The following is a 24,397-nucleotide window of genomic DNA, read 5'->3' on the forward strand; positions in this document are numbered from 1 at the left end:
GCTAAACCTAATTACCCAGCTCCTACTTTCCACCATGTAGCTCGCCCTGGTAATCTACCGGTTAAGAAACTTACCCCAGCTGAGATTCAACAGAAGAGAGAAAAAAGGGAGTGTTGGTTTTGTACTGCAAATGGGTTCAGGGCCACAAATGTGGGCTTACGCAATTGCTCATGTTGGATTTGGGGGATATAGAGCAATTTGACACTGCGAGGGAAACCACCAACCTCGAAGTGCTTACTATGGCGATGAGCAAGTGCGTTTTTTATGGCACTAGTGATAAGCCCACCCCTAGTACCATGAAAGTTGCAGGAACCATTAATGGTCATTCTGTCAAAATCTTACTAGACTCGGGAAGTACCCATAACTTCATCGATTCCAAATTGCTTAAACATTAGGGACATCCAGTGCTCTCCACTAAATCCTTTGAGGTTATGATTGCTGATGGTGGTAAAGTCAAGAGTTCAGGTTGCTGCAAGGCCTCTACTCTCTCACGTGGGGGTTATAATTGCTTAGTAGATTTGTATTATCTCCCTTTTGGTGGCTATGATGTGGTCTTAAGGGTTCAGTGGCTCTCTACGGTTAGTCCAGTTTTATGGGATTTCAATCTACTCACTATAGAGTTCACTCACAACAATCATACCTACAAACTGTTTCACATGCCTTCCACTGCCCTATTAATTCAAGAGGTCTCTTTTCAACAATTGGGAAATGAACTTCTTACCTCCAATTTGGGATTGTTCTTGTATTCCATGGAGGGCAAGAGGAATGAAGTCTCTGACCTTTCCCCACTCTAACAACAAGGACTCCAACATCTCCTCGACTCATTTTCCAGCATCTTTGAGGTCCTTTCAAAACTGCCCCCTTCCCGAGTTTATGATCATCGTATTCCTTTGGAACCTGGAGCACAACCCCCAAACATTCGACCTTATCATTATGGTCCCCTCCAGAAAACAGAAATTGAAAAGGCTGTGGAGGAATTACTTGTTGCAGGGTTCATTCGAGCTAGTCGCAGTCCCTTCCTTTTCCCTGTCCTCTTAGTAAAAAATAAGGAGGGCACTTGGAGGATGTGCATTGACTACAGGGAACTTAACGCCCTTACTATCAAAGATAAGTACCCTATTCCATTAATCGATGATCTCTTGGATGAGCTTTTTTGGTGCTATTTATTTTTCTAAGTTGGACCTCCGATCTGGATATCACCAGATCCTCATGAACCCACGAGACATTGAAAAAACTGCTTTTAAAACTCATGAAGGACATTATGAGTTCTTAGTAATGCCATTTGGGCTTACTAATGCTCCAGCTACCTTTCAAAATTTAATGAATGATTTGTTCAAACCATACCTCAGGAAATCTGTGTTGGTTTTCTTTGATGACCTTTTGATCTATAGCAAGACTTGGACTGAGCACTTGGCACATTTGAAGACTGTTTTTGAGATCTTACAACAGCACCAGTTGTATCTTAAGATGTCTAAATGTTCCCTAAGTCAACAAAGGGTCGAATATTTGGGGCACATTGTATCCAAGGATGGGGTAGAGGTTGACCCAACCAAGTTGCAGGCAATCCGAGACTGGCCTACCCCAACAACGGTTAAACAATTACGAGGTTTCCTTGGTTTAACCGGTTATTACAAGAAGTTCATTCCTGGTTATGGGGGAATCTGTCAACCCTTGTATGAATTGACCAAAGAGGATGCCTTCTAGTGGTCTAAGGTTGTTGTCATTGCATTTGCTAAGTTGAAGGAAGTGATGTTTTCTCCACAAGTCCTTGCCCTTCCTGACTTTTCTAAGCCTTTTGAAATTGAATGTGATGCCTCCGGGTTCGGAATTGGTGCAGTTCTACAACAAGGTCGAAGACCAATTGCATTTGCTAGCCAAACACTTGGACCACGAAACCAATCTTTATCCACCTATGAGAGGGAACTCATTGCTATCATCTATGCAGTGAGGAAATGGCAGAACTACCTTCAAGGGAGACATTTTATTATCAAGACCGACCATAATAGCTTGAAGTATTTTTTGAATCAAAGGGCTAATACACCTTTCCATCAGAAATGGGTCTCTAAACTATTGGGGTTTGATTACGAGATCCAATACAAAGTCGGACAAGATAATGTGGTGGCAAATGCATTGCCAAGGGTTCAAGGTGCTGCCACACTCCAAGACCTTAATGCCACTACATCTATTGATTGTGCTTACATTTCTTATCTGTATAGTGGTTGGTTGGATGACCTAAGGAAGTTTAATGAAGGTGATGAGTGGATTTTGCAGAAGATAAAGGAAGTAAAGGAAAGTCCTCCTAATGGTGTTGGTAGTCCTACCCTTGTTAAATTTTCCATTGAGAATGGCTTTTTGTGCTATAAGAAACGAATTGTGCTTAGTCCTGATTCAGAATGGATATGCAAAGTCATTGAGGAGTATCATTCTACCCCAGCTGCTGGACACCAAGGAGTGGTCAAAACATATCACAGATTGAAGAAACAATTATATTGGCAAGGAATGAAGAAGCATATTAGGCGATTCATTGCTGCCTGTCACACTTGTCAACAAAATAAGTATGAGACAGTTTCCCATCCAGGTTTGCTGCAACCCTTGCCTATACAAACTAAGGTTTGGACTGATATAAGTATGGATTTCATAGTTGGCCTTCCACTATGCAAAGGAAAATATGTGATTATAGTGGTAGTAGATAGGTTGTCGAAGTATTCCCACTTTATAGCCTTATCTCACCCTTACACTGCCTCCACTATTGCCCAAATGTTCATTGATCATGTCTTTAAATTACATGGCATGCCTCACTCTATAGTTAGTGATCGGGACCCCATCTTTATCAGTGCATTCTGGAAGGAATTTTTTAAGCTCCAGCAGTCTAAACTTTGTATGAGTTCGGGTTATCATCCTCAGAGTGATGGACAAACTGAGGTGAGGAATCGGTGCCTTGAAACTTGTCTCAGATGTTTTGTGGGTGAACAACCTCAAAAATGGGTTCAATGGCTTGCTTGGGCTGAATGGTGTTTTAATACATCTTACCATACATCTTCAAGGTTTACCCCTTTTGAACTTGTGTATGGATACACTCCACCACATATCACTACCTATGAACCAGGTACAACTAATGTGGATGCAGTGGAACAAAGCCTTTTGGAGAGGGATAGGGTGTTATCTGTGCTTCATTCCAACTTGGTAAAGGCCCAAAATAGAATGAAAGTGCAAGCAGACAAGAAGAGGAGTGAGAGGCAATTTTCTATTGGAGACTCAGTGTATTTGAAATTGATACCATATCAGCTGCAATCATTGGCATCACACATTTATCACAAGCTACAGCCGAGGTATTATGAACCTTATGAGGTAATAGAGAAGGTTGGTACAATTGCATACAAATTGAGGCTCCCTGCGGAAAGCAAAATACATCCAATATTCCATGTGAGTAATCTCAAGAGACAGTTGGGTTCCAATACTGTTTGTATGTCCACACTCCCTCAAGTTTTGGATGATGGACTATCTTAGCCCTCTCCAAAGAAGATTTTAGCTCAAAGGATCTATAAGAAGGGTAATTCAGCAGGTGTTCAATTGTTGGTTCACTGGATTGATCAAGAAGAAACTAATGCTACATGGGAAGATTTCGATGAATTCCAAGCTAAGTTTCCAGAATTTTCTCTGTAAACCTTGTGGACAAGGTTCTTGGAGGGGGAAGTATTTTTATGTTCCTTATAATTGTGATTGCTGTGATCACAAGTGTCAGGATGAAATTGTAAGGAAATGGTTAATTGTAAGGGATTTTTGGGGTTTTATTACAATAGTAGTAAGTATAAGGAGTCAGTTGAATAGACTTTGTCCTTTAGTGCTGAGCTAGCATAGAGGTTGTTAAATTCCCCACGTTTGTGGTGGCAAAAGGCAGATGGAAAATTAATCAGAAATTACTTCCCTGTTTGGTTCCTTCTTCCTCTTCCTCCCTTCTCGCCATTCTTCCATTAACGCAGGTCAAGGTCGACCCATATTGTTGGGGCATTAACACACCAAAGCTGCCAGCAGCACTAAGCCGAGGGAATCTCAAGTGTTCCCCATCAACCAGTTGACTTTGCAATTAGACAAACATCAAAAGGCAATGCATTTTGATACGTTTACCTTAGTCAGGCAATGCAGTTCCCCGCTCTCAAATCCTCTTGTTGAAATGCTCATTCCGGTCATTGATCGAGTCGATATCTTTCTCATCGTGGAAACTCCTCCTTTTGCTGAAGGAAGCCGCCTTCTTTTCCCGATCCTTGAGTTCCTTCACCATCTTGTCAAGTTTATCCTCTGATATCTCTGAAGCCTGCACCATAAAAAGAAAAAAAAATTCAGGGGTTAGAGTACATTTTTAACCAGACTACCAGGAATAATCGGATTCCGTGAAAGAAAAATACCTTCCCATATTGGAGGCCGGAAGCTTCACGATAAAACTCCGGATCAGCTTCTTTCATCCTAAACCCTAAACCCTAAACCCTAAACGAGTTAAATATGTATTTCCTTTCCCCATATCTTATCTAATCCTCATTAATGTTAACCTAAGCCATTCCAGGTTACATCAACAAACTTTCTCTAATATCTATAACATCAAAATCAGATTGAACTCGATAAAATACAGCTAGAAGTAAGTTCTGAAACAAAGGAACATGAAGAGCACACGTGTTAACAAGGAACTGAGGAGAAAAGCTATAATTTTAACCAAAAAAAATGAAAGAACAACGAATTAATGAGCAGAAATCATAGAGCAAACCATCCCATCCAACTAGGGCAGGATCCTTTCCCATTTCTTATATTTTGCCTCTGCCATCTCTTGGGTATCCAGCATGTATGCGCTTTTCATATCCGAACCATTTGCATCAAGAAGTTGGCCAATTCTTTTCTTCCTTTCTTCAACCCATTTTCGTTTCGAAATTCCCCTGGACTCTGGTCGAGATTCCAGTCTTTTCTTTTCAACCGTAATATCCGTTTGATTTTGCTTTTTTTTTTTTTTGTTTTTGTTTTTTTTTAAGCCTCAGCCTATATAAAAGTTACAGTTAAATAAATGGAACAGCTTTCTGTTTGAGTGTCTGATCAACTTCGCGACAATGGCTTCTACTTTATAAATTTTCAGAAAACCTTACCAGCTTCCTCCTCAATTCCGCCATTTTTTTCTTCCTCCCTGTTAAGTTTTGGAAGTCTCCTTCCTCATTCTCCTCGAGAGGATGGTCATCGCCATCATCAGCATGTTCTTCAGAATCTGATTGAATTTGAGGCATTCGAGCCTTGGCTTCGGCAATAACTGTAAAGCAATACTCGCTGCATTCATGGTACGGAGTGGATGCATTTCTGCAATCCGGGTGAGCTCTTTGCTCGTCAGACATGATTTCTGCCTTTCGAAACTTCTATATCTTTGCAGCTACCTGAAATCAATACTCCATCAGTTAGACCCAGCTACTGAAGTTCCTTCAAAGTATCCAACAAAATCCCAAAAAGCCTGGGCTTTGTGCAAGACCGACCAAGGCCAACACATATCAGAAGATCGTAACCATCGCTACGTTTGGCAGCCGAGAAAACTGAAAGGGATAAAAAGAACGAATGAATACTACAAGTTCTAGAAAAACAAAACAAAATCAACATAAAATTAAAAGCACTAGCTGGAATTACAAAATTAAGTTTACTAATTTACTTCATTCGAAAAGGAAAAAAAAACAAAGTAAAAACAGAACAATTGTAATGTAGGGTGTAATTTTGCTCAATCAGTCATCGAATTATCGGTAACCAAACCGAATCTGACTCACCCAATAACCTAAAGAACAATGGAAAATCAAACCTGAGAGAAATTGCGAAGATAAAGGCACGAACCTGAGCAACGAACTGCTTCGATTGGCTGAGCTGACTGTGTCTAGGTTTCGGTTTTTGATTGGGGAAAGAAGGATGAAGAACAACGGGTTTAGGAGGACTGGCGCGAAATTAGACGAATACGATTCGAAGAAAAATAAATTTATTTTTTTGCTTTTTTAGTGGCGATATTTTTGTTTTTATGAGTGGCCCAACAAGAAGAAAATAGAAAGGTTGCGATAACTAGTCCAATCAGCCCATACTCCTGCAGCTTGAGAAACGCTTGGATGAGACCGCTCGTGCCACGTCACACGTCTTTCAACCATCTTCAACTTTTGAGTTAAAACTTAAAATTATTAATCTAGAAAATTTAGGTTTTAATTCAGAAACAGTTTTTCTTCTCCAACCCTTATTGATTAAATTTTTAACCTGAGATTATTAAAAAATGAATTTAAGATTTTTTTTTTCTCAAAGTAACATTAAAAGAAAAATTATATAGACTATGAACATTTTAACCTAAAAATATTTAGATTATAATAAATGTTTAAAAATCACTAAGTCGACACCATAAAATTCGTGAAACACTATGAAAGAATATGAAACACATAAAAGAATTTTTTTAATTACTTTAGCCGTTGAATTTAAATTTGGACCATTGATTTATTTATTTATTTATTTTTACCGTTGGATTTGATTATATTAGATCTTAACCATTGAATTTAATGAATTTATAAATATAAAACTAAAAAAAAAAATACACATATATGGTGGTCAACCCCACTAACTCGGGAGGAATCATGGGTTAAATTTGTTCCATAAATGAGTTTTGGGTTAAAACTCATACTTGCCCTAAGGATTGGAGCAAGTTAGAGTAAATTAAGAACTTAAAATTTTAGTTTTACTCTAAAAATTGGAGATGTTCTAATGCACAAGGAATCATCATGGGTATATACCAAAATGGCTCTCTTTGGAATCCGAATGTAGATATTTGCCTTTTGCATGTAAACTACTAATATAAAATGAGTAGTTGGTATCCAAAAATCTTTCCACCGTGCACAAATTTTATATTTATACCTACATTTTATCAAAATCTCAATTCAACGACCAAAAAAGCAAATGGCAGTATGACACCTCTATGCTACATAGTATTGAAGAATTTTCACATGATGAGTACTAGCAACCTTTGCATTTGACTTTCGAAATAATATTTTCTATTTTTCATCATTAATTCTTGTCCAAAAGCGTTAAAGGTCTTATTTTTGTGTAATAAAAAGAGATATTCGCCCATTTTCCTCTTGAACTTGTAATAAGGAGCTGCAAATTTCACCCTTGAATTTAACCAATTATTGCCAATTTCTCCCTTAAAATTTAATTTTAGCTTATTACCCCCAATAATGTTTAGAATTGGCCAGTTTGTAGTGATAGATTCGTTGAGATGAGTAAGAACTTTCTTATTTGAATTTGGGTTTTGAATTGAAATAGGTGAACTGAGATGGTAAGTCACAAAGAATGCTAATGAAATGACATCATAACCCCAACATGTTGTTGAAAAAGTAAGACCATGGAGAAGATTCGTAGTTATTTACATTAGGAATAAAAATCAAACAAAAAGTGTACGGAGTGAACTAGCGAAAGAGAATAAGAAAAGAAAAAAACAGGTTGTCCACATTAAGTATAAAATTCCCTTTTTGCTCTCAGACAGTTGTCATGTGCAGTGCACGTGACCAAGATAGATGAAAAATTGGATGAAAATTCCAAAATCTTACACCAGGGAAAATTGGCCAATTATAAAAGCTCAGAGGGTAATCGGCTAAAATTAAAGTACATGGGGAAAATGGCAAATTATAAAGTTCATGGGTAATTGACTAAAATTAAAACTCAGGGAAGAAATTGGCAGCTCCTCTCAAGTTTGGGTTGGGGATGGGAATTAACAATACCTCTAAACAAATGACACATGTCATTTGAAAAAGTGCAAATGTCCAAATGCAAAAGTTAAGGCAAAGGTTGCTAGCATTCCTGTTTTTTCGCATTTGGATACATCTCCCAAAGTTTCAGCAAATCCCTATCCAATAGCCAAAATCCAAATGGGAGGAAGCTGCTACAAGTATGGTCTTGAGTTGACTAATATGGGCACAAACAAGAACCTTGGCAGTTTACAAGGTATTATAGGGGTGGGCTCTGAAAACCAAAACTGGGAAAAAAAATAAAAATAAAAATAAAAAAATAAAAATAAAAATAAAAAAATAAAAATCAAACCAAACCAAACCACACTAAACCGATTAAAAATCGACCCAAACAAAATTCTATTTCGGTTTTGGTGGTTCAAAAATCGAACCGACTGAAATATAAATTAATATATTTTATTTATTTAGGTAAGGTATTGATTCTCCAAGCTTAATTCTGAGTCAATTATTAGCCTGATACATGTGGATGCAAATTTTCGCCGTCTTCTTCTTTAATGAAAATGCACCTGCAAAATGATAACATCTAAGATTATGGTTAAAAGCCTCACACGCCCACGATGAATTGGGAGGGGGGGCTTTAGCCAAAGAATCTCCGATGCCAAAGTTAGAAAGGAAAATGTTTAGAAGTTGTAGGTAGCAAATGACTTAGCATTTTAGTGGGATAAGTGGGGTATTTATGGGAAGGTAGCCGACCTTATTGGTGGAGAGTGGCTGGCCATATATGGTGTAATTGGGTGAATTATTCCAAGATATTATGTGAAATAATATCTTACAATTAAGACGGCAATTATTCCTAAATTAAATAGGAAGTTTTGGGAGTTACCTTTTGAATAAGGATTTGATGAGGCCATTTTGATCACCTTTGACTGTTCCTTGATTGAGCTATTATTGTCCATTGCATGCGCGTAAAAATCCAGGTGTGCCTTAAGGGTAATTTTGTCATTTTCACCCAAAAGTTCACGTGTCACCTCAATAACTTTTTGGATTATTTTTGGCTCCACAAATGCCCCCACACCTGCTGAGCTGCTTGCAGGAAAGGGCAGTAGGTGAGAGATCTTCCTTTGCTTTTAGGAAACATAAGATTGTTTCCTATTTTGATGTAGAGTCCCACTTTAATTGGAAATTAAATCCTTCTAGCAAAGGGAAATAAATCACTTCCAAAGTCTATTTAAGTTTACCTTAAGTAGATGATTAAATCAACTTCATATAGCAATTTATTCTACCTTACAAGAGAGAGAAAGCTAGAGAATATTTGTTCCCCCTCCCCTAGCACTCTTCATCACTTTTCCGTGCAAGGGACCGTCTTTCATTACTTGTTTTGTCTTCACGCCACACCTAGGAAAGAAAAAATTAATTTTCCTTGTCTTCTTAATTTTTGGAGCCTCGGGGATTGATGATGTTGTAGAATTTCTTCAAGCCACAAGAGTGATGTGGTGTGCCACCGTTGTATCGTCAAGGCGGGTCTTTGAGTAAAGTGGGCTACTTCAAGGCTGCTCACTTCAAAATTAGTTCCAATGAATCGTTCAGAGATTTTCTTGAAGTATATGGGCACGCCATTCCTGTTATTTTGTATTTTTATCATTAATTCTTGGCCAAAAGCGTTAAAGGTCTTATTTTTGTGTAATAAAAAGAGATGTTCGTCGATTTTTCTCTTGAACTTGTAAGGGACTGCACACCCTTGAATTTAAATTTAACCAATTACTCTATGAACTTTTATAATTGGCCAATTTCCCCTCTGAACTTTAAATTTAAGCAATTACCCCGATATTGTTTATAATTGGCAAGTTTGTAATGATGGATTCGTTGAGATGAGTAATTTTCTTATTTGAATTTGGGTCTTGAATTGAAATAGGTGAACCGAGACGGTCATGTAAATCAAGTCACAAAATGCTAATGAAGTGGCATCATAACCCCAACATGTTGCTGCAAGTTTGTAGTGATGGATTCGTTGAGATGAGTAATTACTTTTCTTATTTGAATTTGGGTCTTCAATTGAAATAGGTGAACTGAGACAATCATGTAAATCAAGTCACAAAATGCTAATGAAGTGGCATCATAAACTGACACACTCCGACCCGGAATGTCCACTAGAACTCCGAATCGAGCTGTGCTGGCTGACATCTGGATGGTGACGAAGCCATAAAGTGTGATAATGTGTAAATGTGAATAAATTTAAACCTAAAAGTGCCTATATACGCGAGTGTGTGGTGAGTGGTTATGGACCCATTTCACACGTGATACAAAGCATAAGTAAAGTACAGTGAGGTAAGATAATAATTATACCATCATAAGGAGCCACCTGAACTGGGGAGTGCCACAAGTCCTCGTCGATACGGAACTTTGCTACTAGAACCTGAAGGGGTGCAAAATAGAAAGTGTGAGTGGGCAACACAAAGATTTTCAAAATCATTTCAATTATCAAAGGTAGTAACCCCTCATCGCAAAACCTGTATAGTTTCCAGAAAATCATACTACATATAAGTATGAAATCAAATGTATAACAATAGTAAATCCAAAAGTATACCACGACACAACATCTCGTCAGCAATATAAATAATCATGTGCTAAATACCCTATACTAGCACGCAAGTCAGAGTAACCTATGGTGACCTGTACGACTGCACTCATATCTCATCAATCAATGCTAGCACATAAGTCGGAGTCACCTACAGTGACCTGTACGACTCATCCATATCTCATCAATCAATGCTAGCACATAAGTCGGAGTCATCTATAGTGACTTGTACGGCTCATCCATATATCAAGTAATGTGTCAGCCGGATCCACTTCTTGTGGCCTATACGGCTGAACCTATAGCTCATCAAATATCACATTGCACACGAGTCAGAACCACCTATAGTGGTCTGTGCGACAAGACTGGGTGTAAATAGGTACGCTCAAGTGTTACGATCACGTGAAGACTGTGCGAATAATCGCGGGTCACCTATGAGTCGGAACCACCTATAATGGTCTGTACGACATGACTGTGCACCTATCTTGAATCCAAGGTGAACGTAAGGTGCGGGAGGTGAACATCACGTGAAAGATTATGCTCTAGCCACGGGCAGGAGCACTAACACCAGGGTGCGGGTTTATGAGCTATAAATGCATCTAATATAACATGTACGACTCATAGGCAACCTGTACGACAATGTCGGAGTTGCCTAAAACATAAACCTAGTCATGCCATAACTCCATCATTTTAACTAATATCATAAACTCACTTGAACTTACTTGGGTGTCCCGTGTTCATCTTTGCACTTCAAAGCATTCACAATAATTATGTGCAGGTAATATACATATAGATATACCATGATGCAATCTAATACTCAACCTGTCATAGCATTTCAAATATACACATACATACCTTGGCATAAAATGCATAAACTATAACGCCCTACTCTCGAACTATTATTTTCGGGAATAATTATCGGTGACAAGCCCAACTAGACACTAGTTTAATTAACTATCATTACTTACGTTTCCTACTTCAATTTCTTGATTCTTCACATATTAATTTATGACCAACATTTAACTACCAAAACATAAGGTTAAATCTCACATTTTCCACCAATGTCCCTCACATTGCTCAATTCCCCATACAAGGCTATTGTCTCAATTATTTAGTCTCATTTATTGTATGGCTGCATCTAACGTCTCGTTAGACTGCCTATGTACCCTAACAGAGATCAAGTCATTCGTAGTTCGCGCTAGTACTTCAAAGCATTCATAGTAATTATATGTAGGTAATATGCATAAGTCAACTTAAAATGTTTATGGAATTATCAATCATGTGTATATATACGATAGAAAGGAAAAGACCCACTCACTTGAGGTCCACGCTACGACTCCCTAGCGCTAATATCGAGACATCACAAACCAACGTCGCCTGGAACAATGATCAAATCACGTCTCAAAGTTCTTACCAATAGAATACATAATTTACATAAAACAAATCCCTACGAAATTTAGTCCGGAAGATCTGCATCACGGATTTCCGATCTATTACTTGCAAAGATGCACATTATGTTCCTAGAACAATATCCTAATGTTCCATTACGATCCAACGGTCAGATCTCCGCCAATTGCCAAAACCAAGTGGCGGTCAACATTTTATTTTGTGAGTTTACAAATCCAATTCGGGAAAATCCGTACATCGGATTCCTGATCCGTAAGTTTATTGGTCCTCAAATATTATGTAGTATAATGTATTAAAGTTTGGTTATGATCCAACGGTCGAATCGTCGATTCACACTTTTACCAAATAACGTATCGTAGAGAATTTAGGTTCCAACCATCAACCTATGTCATACAATTATCAAAACTGAACTCAATGCATCTAATTTAGCCTAAGAATGACATCGACAGCCCCCTGGCTCCCTGGCCATGCGCCGCCGTGGGTGGTGGTCGGCCGCCTCGACTCGCCCGAAAATCCAACTATTTCCAAAAATTCCAGAAATGAAGATCTCAAAGAGTAGAGCAAACTTTATACCTGCGGCCAAGTCCAATTTGGCCTGGGAAGGCTCCCATTTTCCTCGAACCCGCCGGAAACCCTAGTTTTGGGTGTGTTCGATTCAACTCCAAGGATGCTCCGACGTCCCTACCATTGTTTGGGCTTTGTTCCAGACCTCAAGGAGGGTACTAAAAGTGGTGGTAATTGAGCAAGAATGTTTCAGATTTAGTGGATCTCCACCTAAGGCCAACACACCCACCATGGGTATTCTCCTAAAAATTGAACTCCCCTCATCGTTTTTAGTGTAAAAATGGAAGAGGGATCGATTGGCCTTGAGGTAAGGATCATTTTGACACCAAGATCGCCGTCCATGGTGGTCGGAGTTGGGAGATAGAATCGAGTCGGATCACAGTTCATCAAGGGAACCGCCCGATCCCCTGCTTCTTCTCCTCCCTCATTTCCTTCCTAGTTCTTCTCTACCATTCGTCACACTCTCTCTCCCCTTTTTCCTGATTGGGCAGCGCCCATCCTATTTCTCTCCCTCTCCTTCGCTGCCATTAGGCAGCCTTCCACCTTTTTCTTTTCTCTTCTTCTTCCCTCGTAAATAACTAAAAGATGTTAATATAAGATTATAAAAATATAAATAGTAACTAAAACAAAAGTACTTCTCGGGTTTACAATTCCGTAACCGTAACTCCAAATTCGCTTCTACTTATGCCTATACGTCCGTACCCTTGCCTCAATGGCCTTTTTCGTAAAATCATGCTTTTAAAATTTGTAAAAACATAAAATTAGGGACGGGTCGTCACATAAACCCCCCAACATGTTGTTGAAAAAGTAAGACATGGAGAATATGAATGAAAAATTGGACAAAAATTCCAAAATCTTACACCAGGGGGAAATTGGCCAATTATAAAAACTCATGGGATAATCAGCTAAAATTAAAGTTCATGGTGAAATTGACCAATTATAAAGTTCATTGGTAATTGGCTAAAATTAAAATTTAGAGGAGAAATTGGCAGCTCTTTTCAAGTTCGAGTGGGGAAAGGAATCAACAAATACCTCTAAAAAAAATGACACGTGTCATTTGAAAAAGTGAAAATGTCCACATGCAAAAGTTAGTGCAAAGATTGCTCGCATTGCTCTTTTGGCATATGCATATTTCTTCCCAAATCAACAAATCCCCATCCAACGGCCAAAATCCATGCGGAAGGATGGTGCTACAAGTATGGCCTTGAGTTGGCTAATATGGCACAGACAAGAACCTTGGCAGTTTACAAGGTATTATAGGGGCGGGCTCTGAAAACCGAAATCGAAAAAAAATTGAACTAAATACGTAAACTAAAACAAAAAAACCAAACCGATTGAAAATCGAACCAAACAAAAAACTATTGGTTCAAATTTGGTTTTGGTGGTTCAAAAATCGAACTGATTGAGATATAAATTAAGATTTTATTTATTTATGTTGGGTATTCATTCTCCAAGCTCAATTCTAAATCAACTATTAGCCTGATTTCAACCCAAGGCTAGGTAAACCCAACTTTAGACCCAAATATGTTGAGAGCCTTATTCCCTATATTTTTTTTTTCTTCATTCTCTCTCTAATCTCTAGGTTAAAAGAAAAATACTAAACTGAACAAAAAAAAAAAAAATTGAAAAAATCGAATCAAACCAAACCAAACAAAAACAAATTGTAAAAATCGAAACGAACCAAACCAAAAAGTAATTTCAAATTGATTTTCAGTTTTGACAAAATCGAACCGAATGAAACTAAACCCAACCCTAGGATAATATACGAACAAAGCTCCTTCCTATTTGTACAGCAATCTAAAGCGGCTTAAGTGGTTGGCCGAGGCTATTTACCCCTCATCGAAAGTCTTGTATTCGATTCCTCCTCCTCCAATATCGCTTGCACAAAGACGACCAAAAACGACTGCCGAAGCTTAAAACGTTATAAACAAAACATCGTACACAAAGACAAGAACTACCAAACTTTAAATCATTTATTTTTTAACTACTTTTTTCTAGCTCCCTTGTGTTCATAATAACTTCACATATATGGAAGCAGGAAAAAAAAAAAAAAAAAAAACTCAAAATATTAAAGTGACATGATTCTCAAATCACCAAGTCGGTGGGGTTCTACAATCCCAGAAACCTCAAGTAATTTTTAGCACAATTACCAAATAGCGAAACCGACACGATATAACCTACATTTACTTCACAGCTACAAGTATGAAAAGGATGTACCAGATTACAGTTTCACCCTTCAGAACATTTTATACGTTACCCACATACTACAGGTTTTACAGCTTTTGCAGTTGCTTGCTTCACAAGACTTTGTCCAACAAAGGTTTGCTTGGAAGATTTTCGACCTTGGACTTTATGTTACTGATATTCTCAGTGAAGACGGAAGATTTAAGCTCGAGCTCCCTCAGGTGGGCTCTCGTTTCAGCGACTTGCTTCTTGGCATTGGCAACCTCCTTTTCTTTCAGTGCCAGAACCTCCATTTGCGATTCAAGTTCTTTCCTTGCTGATTCTATATCACGGTCGCAGTTTGCCTTTGCTGCTTCGAATGCTCGATGCTGAGTGACGAGTTCAATGGCTTCTGCACACTCGTTGATCAGAAATCGGAGCCAACCAACATCCATTCCTGAAGATTCTACATCCTTAAGCATAGATAACATTTCTTTGACTTTAGTCTTTGTCAGCTGCTTAACCGAAGTTCGCTTCAACTCTTGGACTATATAACATACGCACTCGAGATAGTAAGAGCGCATGACAACTGATTCCAATTGACAGCTTGCGGCTATGTCACCATATTTTTCCATGATTGACTGGAGAATGGAAGAGAAACTTCCTTTCACACGGTATTTTCCCACAGAGACACTGGACTCAGAATTAACCGATCGTGTATCTTCATCATCACTATCTTCAAAAGCATGGAGAGTACCCGAGAAACTAAAGCCTGAGCCGTAAGCTGATCCAGTAGCGCCTTCTACATTGTTGACAGTACGATTTGAATCAACTCCTGGGGAATGAATATTTTCATTGTCTTCCCTATGACCTGGTCGTTCACTAGCAACATAAGTAGCATCATTCTCTCGAGGGTTTTTGGGATTTTCAGGCTGTCAGAGGGATAGATAGCATGAGAAAAGAGTCAAAGTGATAAAAAAAAAACACACAGAATTAGTAAATCAATTGTATAAGAGAAGGGATAGAGAGAGAGCACACCATTGTGAGAATTCCCGATGATGGCACTAACAGAGAGGACGGAACTTGCTCTTTGTTGAAGGTAGCATCTTTTACTTCAGCAGCCGGTGGAGAATAAGATTTATGCTCACCATTTCCTATTTTAACCTTTTCCTTAATTTCATCTGGTACATTGTCAAGCTCTTCAGGGCGCTTTGGTCTGGAACCAGGCCTTCGTCCGCCAAATATAGGATCATCAAGTGCGGAGCCTGCAATGAAAGCAGAGCATAAGTTAGGAAAAAAAAGCATGAATACGTCACCATCCATGTGTATATGTGTATGGCAGGTGCAAGAGGACTGAATAAATAAATCCACGATCTGTCAGGTAGAAGAAGATTCACGCTCACCATTCTCTACTTGCACAATTTCTTTAGATGGAGCATCAGAGGGATAAATTACACCTCGACCAGTTACATTGTCAAGCACTTCAGACGGCTTTGGCTGAGATCCCTGCTTTCTTCTGCCGAATATAGGATCATCAAGGACAGAGCCTGCAGTTAAAACTCACCATAAATTAGGAAAAAGAAGTGTGATTACATCTGCACCCTTGAGAGTATAGCAGGGGAAAGAGGATATGTATAAGCACATTCACTATCGGTCAGGTGAAGAAGGATTTATGCTTACCGTTCTCTAATTTCACCTTTTCCTTGGACGGAGAAGACGGAGCATCTAAATGATAAATCACACTTCGGTCAAGCTCCTGAGGGGTGTTTGGTCGGGATCTCTCCTTTTTTCTGCCCAATATAGGAATATCAAGTAGTGAACCTGCCATTCAAACAGACCATTAAAAAAAGTGAACAGGGATTACAGTCCATGAGCATCACGTGCATGGCCAGTGCAAGAGGAACGAATAAATTCACATTCTGGTTTTTCCCTGAAGCTTGCCCAGGAGCTCATACAAACTCAAATGAAACAATTGGATTCTGGTGCAGAAACTCAGGCATTCGTAAGGCAGGGGTGAAAGTAAATTATGTTTATAGCATTGCAGGCTGGCTATGAATTGATGGCAGTCCTAGGACAGGGGAATGAAGTTTTGTCGGTTTTCCACACCATTAAGGATGGCAATGCCATGAAAGGTAAAATAAAGCGATGGTGAAAAAAGAAATATGTTAATTGGGAAGAGCATCTAATTGTTGTCAGACGAAAAACATTGTTTGACAGATGGAATCATTTGCAGCTTGCTACTCTACGTAGCTTTTCTTTGCTGCAGTTCAGGAAAGGAAAAATGTACATTTAACTTGACACAGCCTATTGAGAAGTCACCACATGGAAATGGGGAAAAACCTGATTCTTTTTTGTCCCCACGAGGTTCGGCAGCAGCAGCTCTTTGGCGGTAGAATTCAGGGTCATGGTAAGGATTAGATGCTCTTTTGTCTTCAGCCCCCTTTTTTTTGTACTCAACATCTTTAAAACTGCTGCCAAAATCTTTGGGAAAAGAAAGAAGAAAAAGAAAAAAAAGAAAAATCTAAAATTCCAACCTATACTCAGAAAATGATTACGAGATAAGGCCCCTTGAAGAAGAAACATTCTCAGAACCAATAATTCAAGGGAAGAAAACAATCTCTGAACCAATAATTCACTACACCTTGTAAGGCCATGCTATTTTCTTATCAAGGAAGACAAGTAAGACACATCTGCAGAGATGGATTTTGAATGAAAGCCGCTAGGAAAATTGAATTTGACAGAACTATATGACTGAAAGCAAGCAACCAGTTATGTAGGCGCCAACTCTCAGTTCTTTCTCTTCTTTCATTTTTAGTTTAGTGACAATTGGCAATCACTTACGCAAAACACAGACCAGATAATCCAACAAGTAATGATAAGAGCAATAAGCAATGACATGAAATGCGTGCGAAAACACGGGCATTCACATCTCGTGAAAAACTAGTCCGAATTCATATTGAAAACGAATGCTTTAATCTTCAAGTACTGAAGCATTTTTTTATTTGCAGTTGAATAAAAGTATGGCTAAAGTGATTTAATAATTCCTGAACCAGATTAAAAATCAGTTTGGTGGTGTTTTGTAGGCAGGGACTAAGAGAAAACATGTAGTTTAAGAAGAGAACAATTAACACTAACCTGATTTCTTTTTCGTCAACTTCCGGCCTTTCCCTTCAGCAATCTTTCTCAAGCAGTTTTCAGTGCATTCATGGTAGGGATTGGCTACGTTTACACATTCGGGGTGTACCCTTCCAATCAGAGACATCTCTCCACTGAGATCACCAACAACCCTGCAAACCATAATTCCATTAAACAATTTTGCATTTTTATCAATCCAGAGAATTGAAGGTTCTCATATTTAATTTTTCAAATTAACAAATTTTCCTCAAGAACTTGGGAATAGTCAGCTGAGCATAAAACTGAAATCCAATCATTCAAACCAATTAAAAAATAAATAAAAAAAAAAGATTTTTTCTAATAAAACCAAGAAAATTAACTCTCAGAAATTCTTACAACTTCAATAAATCTTCATTCGGTTGATGACAAAATATAGAAAAAAGAATACTTGAAATTGAACCTTTCACAATCAGGCAAATAAACAATCAAGCAAACAAGAATCAACATGCAGATAGCTAACATGCTAATTGCTATGTTAATTATTCATATGATATGAAAACCCAAAAACTGAACCACAGCAGAAACTCAATCCCATCGGATTTTTCCACCTTTTCTCAGCAACCAACCAGAGTATGATTAATGAAAAGGAATCTTCAAAAACAAATACATGCACATATCATTTCCCAAACTTTTTTATCGCCACCCATACGATCATTCATAAGCATAAAAAATTCAACCATCTCAACATACTCCCATGAACAAAATCATCCAAATCCCACCAAAACCACCAAAAACAAGAACCCAAAGAAAAAACTGAAGGGCCGGAGAGAGAGAAAGGACCTTGAATTCAATTGGGTTTTCTGTTTTTGATGCCGCAGGCGATTCAACAGGACAAAAGGAGGCGACTTATGTGTGAAGAGCAGCAGAAAGGACAGGCCGGTGGAGCAGCACTCTTGTTTTGACCATGGCAATAGTTAATGAATTCTTTCCGCGGAGCAAATAAATAAAAAAAAAAACAGTGGTAGGTACTAGGAAGTTCCTGAGCCTTTCCTATGTGAAAAGGATCCCATCTCAAAAGGTAATGCCTTTTTATTTCCACGCTGATTATTACGGGACAAAATGTATATGTGAGGTGACCCACTGCCCCACTGCCAAGCTACTTTTGCTGACGATCTCGCTGGCGCTCTTGTGGATCCCACCCTACTGACATTCGCCTACAATCTTTGTGGAGGAAAATTGCCGTGTTTAGATTTTTAAGTTTATGTAAAATCAACGACGTAATTGACTTTTGAGATCCCAACAAGGACAACTAATTTTTTCTAGTTTTGGGACGCAATGTTTTTTCTTGTTAATTTTTTTCTCAAGAAATTGATGAAAAATTTTGATTGCCAAACTGGGGGACACTTTTATGGACTCATCCTTTTTTGTATGCATTAATTTATCTTGGTTATTCAGCATTTAGACCTGCTTCAAATTTTAAGTTTTAAATTTATTCTAACTCTTAGGAAAATATAATTTTTAACTCAGAACTCATTTCTATGACAAATTTAGGCTATGATTATCCCTGGGTTAATAAGGCTGACCAACCATATATGTGTATTTTTTAAGTTTATATTTTTCTAAATTCATTGAATCTGATTAAGATCTAATATGATCAAGTCGAATGGTAAAAAAAGAAAGATCTAATGGTCCGTATTCAAATCAAACGGCTAAAGTAATTAAAAAAAGGTTATTTATGTGTTTTATATTCTTTCATAGTGTTCCACGAGTTTCATGGTGTCGCTTTAGTGATTTTTCAATATTTATCGGAATCTAAATGTTTTTAGGTTAAAATGTTCATAAAATTAAATTAGGATAACCTACATAAGTTTTTCTACAGTTACTTTAAGAAGAAAAAAAATTAACCTAAATTCATTCTTTAATAATCTCAAACTAAAAATTTAACTAAGGGTTGAACGAGAAAAACTATTTATGAGTTAAAACCTAAAATTTTTGACTTAAGGATTGAGATGGTATTTGATGTGTAGAATCAGTTGAACAACTAATTTTCCATATTTCTTTTAAAATACTTGTTAACAATTTAACATATTATACATCCACATCATATGTCGAGCTTGTGTATTATAATATTTTGCATTTTGTTCTCGACCTTTCCTACCGGCCAAGTTTTTAAAATGTATATATTCGTCTTTGATTTGGGAAAGAGATCATCTTCAGATTCTTTCTACCAAATCTACCAATGTGAATTCTTGAAATTTGATCTAACAGCTAAAAAAAGAGGTCATTTTTAAAAGTCATAATAACTTTAACCGTTGAATCAAATTTTAAAAGCCTGAATTAGTAGATTTAATGAAAGGGATCCGGAAAGGATCCATTTCCTCTAATGTGATATACATATTCTTTTAGTGTTGAATGGGGAATTGATTAAACTATTTATATTATTTAGTACAATCATTATTTGATGGTTTATGTTAATATATGTATTTAATCAAAATTGCTATTTAACTATTGGGATGATGATAGCCAAATATTTTAAGGTCAAATTTACGAAACTTATCTCAAGTTGCCCGTACAGTAGGTCTTAAAACGGTGACAAAAGCTGTTCTGTGTGCAATAAATAATGAATTTGGGTAAATTTTTTAATAGAAGGTAATGCAGGTGGCACATCCAAACTAAAAGTCAAATTGGGTTCATAAATTGACAATTTTTAATTTGAGTAAGGTGTTTGTTTGCATCCCTAATAATTCAGGTCATGTATTGTGCGAAAATCCTGTTAGATTTTGGTGATGTAAAATCAAAGATAAAAAATGACACCCCAAAAGGAAAATTCAAAGACAGCTAAATTTTTTAAGTGGTGGGCTTTTTTCTTGTATTATATATTTTGGCATGCTCGTCATGTTTCACAATTTTGTCCATGATACAGCCACATCACATATTCAACTTTGTATGATGTAAGTTTTTGCATTTTGGTTCTTCAACTTTTGATTGACCAACCGTTCGAAACGTATGTGTACGTTTTGGCTTATTAAATTCTTCCTTAACAATAGTTCAATAATTTTTTGACTTTTAATGTTGAAAATGATTTCAAGTTAAAATCTTAAGTTTCTCATTTATAACAATCTAATTTGATTGGATCATCAAGATCAACTCAATTTTTTTCTTAAAAAGGAGATTAAATGGTGGCTTCGTCATCGCATTACATCTTTTAGGGGCCAAGAGACTCATAAAGACATTTCAACCTTCCCTTGGCCACCGTCGTTGTGACATCCCACATCGCCCAGGGGAGTGATCCTTATATGTATATTCTCATCCCTACCTAGCACGAGGCCTTTTGGGAGCTCACTAGCTTCGGGTTCTGTAGGAACTCCGAAGTTAAGCGAGAAGGGGGCTAGAGCAATCCCATGATGGGTGACCCACTGGGAAGTTGCTCGTGAGTTCCCAAAAATAAAACCGTGAGGGCGTAGTGGGCCCAAAGCGGACAATATCGTGCTACGGTGGTGGAGAGGGCCCGGGAAGTGATCCGCCCCGGGCCGAGAGGTGACAGTCGTGTAATTCACGAATACCTGAAATCGAACCTAGAACATGCTGTTTGGAATACAGGCCTGAAATTCGTCTCCAATTGCTAGGTCATCTCGTGGTGGTTGAGATCAACTCACATTAGCATTTGCCTATTTTTTTGGTATAATTTGAGTACTCACTAATTTATTTAAAACCCAAGAAAATTTAATTAACATGCTTATTATTATTTTTATTTTTTGAGCAAACGATATTATATAAACTAAAGCAGTGGAGGAAGGGGCTAAGCCTCACAATAGGTTAGCAATAATGTGGTTCAAATTTGTCTTTGGCAAGAATCAAACCTAAGACCTCTCACTTACAAGTGAATATCACTAGACTGTAGTACTAAGTGACACATGTCTATATTTAAAAAAAAAAAAAAAAAAACGTGTGTTAAAATATCTTTAGGCCAAAAACAAAAAATGAGTACATAAAATACTCCTTACCGAGTACCTAAGTATTATTTTATTTCTTGTGATAAATTAGTTATGAGGCATCAAACATAAGTGATAAGCCGCTTTAATTTATTAACTTCGAAGTAATTCTTTAAGAGAATTAGAAAAAAAATTGTAGGAATTTATTAGTTATTTGGGGTTTATTTTAACTGAGGTATTTTTGGCTTTTCGTCTCTTAGGGTTTGCTCTAGTTTTTTTTTTTTTTTAAGAAATTTTTAGAAATGTTATACGAACTTATACATATATTTTTTTAATTTTTTATATGAACTAAAATTTTAAATAATTTACTATATGAATTTTATGAAATAATTATTTTGTCATCTCACTCTAATTCTGTTAAATTTTTCATAAAAAAAAATTATTTTTTTACTTTTGCCCTCATTTTATACAAGTTTATTCATTTATTTATTTATTTAAAGAGCTACTAGACCATCCTATTGTCTTAGTTATCCATCCACAATATAATCTCACCCATTACAAAAAGTTAAAACACTGAAATGTTACATACTATTATTTCTAAAATAACCTCTAATATATATATATATATATATATATATATATATATATCTGAATTTTATAAACTTATTTATTAGAAAAAAGAATATAAACAAATTATATATAAAACTAAAATTAAGGACATGGTTGTGATAGAATTTCATCTGCTTCATCTAATATAAGAAAAAAAAACAATTGATTGTTTCATCGATGGGAAACATAAGAGCTCAGTGCCTTTCCTTCCAAAAATATCGATTTTAATGGTTTCATTTAGGTGTGGGTTAAAAAAACCGAAAATTGAACCGAATCAAAACCAAAAAAACCGAACCGAACCGAATTCTTTTGATTCAGTTCGGTTTTAGTGGTCTAGAAACCAAACTAAACTGAATTAATTAAATTAATATTTTTTATTTAATTTTTTGTTTTGGGTATTATTTTTTAAACCCAATTTGTAAGCCCAATGTGTTGCCCTAAATCAGAAATTCCAAATGCATCTGCTACTTTTCCTATAACTATAAGGAAGAAGCCATATAAAAAAGCAGGACCTAAAATAGTGATACCAAAATGGTGCTAACTCCTGACACGGTACTGTTAGTTCCTTATTCTTGTATAATCTGGCTTCTTGCTTCAAGTATTTGTATGCTTATTCAGTACTTCATTGCTTTTTGTTATATGCAGTGATCAGGATTGGTTTTGATCAAGTGTTTTCCCTTTTGATATTACTTCTGCCGACTAAATAGTAAATTACATTACTAAATGATCGATAATACATACAAAGAGAGCATAATCAATATATATGACCCTCGTTGGTTCAAAGTGGGTTATAGTATGATAATGCTCTCATTGTACGTACTACCGTGATAAAATAATTCAGCTCATGTCCACCAACCTGTACCAGCTCTTTATATCATTCATAGTTAAGAGTTGAGGTGTGAAGAAAATGGTAGAAAATTTTACTTTTCTAAAAAGAAATCTATTTACAGTTAAACTTTAAACCCAAAATATTAAAAAAAAACCTTTATGTTATAATTCTAGTTGAACTTTAAATGTTTATTTTCATTATCTTTGATTCTAGTTGGAATATTTATGTTATGATTGTGTTGGAGATGTTAAAATTTAAGATTTCAATTTTTTTTTATTTTTTGAAAAAAAAAAAAAAAAAAAAAAAAACTGAAACCGAACCGGAAAAAACCAAAAAAAAAAAAAATGAACCGAACCCAACCCTAATTTTGTCCCGTCAATCTTTTCAGTAATTTCCATAGGTTCGGTTGAGGAAAGGATACCGTAATTTTACATCACATGCTTTTTTAAAGAGACATAATACAAATTAAAGAACACTGCATAAAAAAACAACTTATTACTTTAAAATATCTTTTAAGGTTTTTATTAGTCATTTTAAAAATGGGTAAACTTGTAATTAACGATTTCATTAAAAATTGGTGAGAAGATAAGACATTGGAATGGGAATAACAACACTTTTTTGTTGGTTAATTTTATACAAATATATATGTACAATAGATTGGATGATAAATTGTTTTCAACATTTGAATTCATTTTTACAAGTTCTCTACTTATCTTTTGGTACAAAAAAACATGTCACGTTCGTTTTCTAAACTTGTGATGAACTACTAGAAAGGTACATAAGGCTCAGTAACATAGAGTTTAACTTATTACAAGTTTTGAGATTCAACACGGTCAATCATGTACATTAAAAAAAAAAAAAGGAGTTAAAATCTCTAAAATAAGCTTGAAATGTCCAAAATAATTTTGGAGGAAATCAGAGTTAAGAGTGCTTGCATTTCATTTATTTTATATAAGTTGGGCATAATATAGTCATACGGGTTATGTAGCTGTTTCGACAAATTTGTAGTTCTCTCTTTCGTTTCAAAGAATAAAGTATTATTCGTGATTATATTCTGTTCGTTCGCCACATATTCTATTTTTCAACTACTTTTGCATTGAATGTGAAAGGACAATAATATTGATGTTAGGTTAAATTGTGTTGATCATCTTGTGGTCATTAGAACTCAATTAGTTTAACTGCGATATAAATTATGAAAAATGATCGTAATCAGATCCTTCTTTTGAGAATCCTGTGATCATGACCGTTCATTGTACATCGTGCGGTCTGAAATCATTTTAAATTTTAAATTAAATATAAATAGTACCTAACGAAAACTGACCGCACGATGTACGATGAATGGTCACGATCACAGGATCCCTAGGAAAAGGATCTAGCGAGGATCCTTTTCCAAAAATTTGGAGTTAGAACCTAAAACATAAAAAAAGCCCAGATTCCAGCCAGGATTTGAGTTTGGGTTAGTTAGCTGGCCTACGTCTGT

The 24,397-nt window shown here is 36.5% G+C and overlaps 1 protein-coding gene and 1 pseudogene across 4 annotated transcripts; both read right to left on the bottom strand.

The window, feature by feature from the left end:
• Positions 1-4,638: 4,638 nt before the first annotated feature.
• LOC137727511 (uncharacterized) lies at positions 4,639-5,505 on the bottom strand (annotated as a pseudogene).
• Positions 5,506-14,336: 8,831 nt separating this feature from the next.
• Positions 14,337-18,588, bottom strand: LOC137728009 (uncharacterized). Of its 4 annotated transcripts, none has more exons than XM_068466884.1 (7): positions 18,285-18,586; positions 17,569-17,720; positions 16,774-16,914; positions 16,114-16,254; positions 15,837-15,980; positions 15,472-15,698; positions 14,337-15,365 (listed from the first exon to the last, which is right to left on the bottom strand). In XM_068466884.1, the coding sequence occupies exons 1-7, from the start codon at positions 18,293-18,295 to the stop codon at positions 14,568-14,570; spliced, it is 1,614 nt and encodes a 537-aa protein (XP_068322985.1). In that variant the 5' UTR covers positions 18,296-18,586; the 3' UTR covers positions 14,337-14,567. The 4 variants fall into 4 exon arrangements, with proteins under 4 accessions (XP_068322985.1, XP_068322986.1, XP_068322987.1 ...); XM_068466885.1 differs by having other exon boundaries at positions 18,388-18,585; XM_068466886.1 differs by having other exon boundaries at positions 18,156-18,293.
• Between the last annotated feature and the right edge of the window lie 5,809 nt (positions 18,589-24,397).

Source organism: Pyrus communis, chromosome 3, assembly GCF_963583255.1.
Source record: "Pyrus communis chromosome 3, drPyrComm1.1, whole genome shotgun sequence".
Classification (NCBI taxonomy): Eukaryota; Viridiplantae; Streptophyta; class Magnoliopsida; order Rosales; family Rosaceae; genus Pyrus; species Pyrus communis.

Bases quoted from the DNA above. Each gene is read 5' to 3' on its own strand.
- LOC137728009 (XM_068466884.1), bottom strand. The intron at 16,915-17,568 runs GTTAGTGTTAAT...CTTTTCCCAAAG, and splicing joins GTTGACGAAAAAGAAATCAG to ATTTTGGCAGCAGTTTTAAA. The intron at 15,699-15,836 runs GTGAGCGTGAAT...CTTTCATTGCAG, and splicing joins AATTGTGCAAGTAGAGAATG to GCTCCGCACTTGATGATCCT.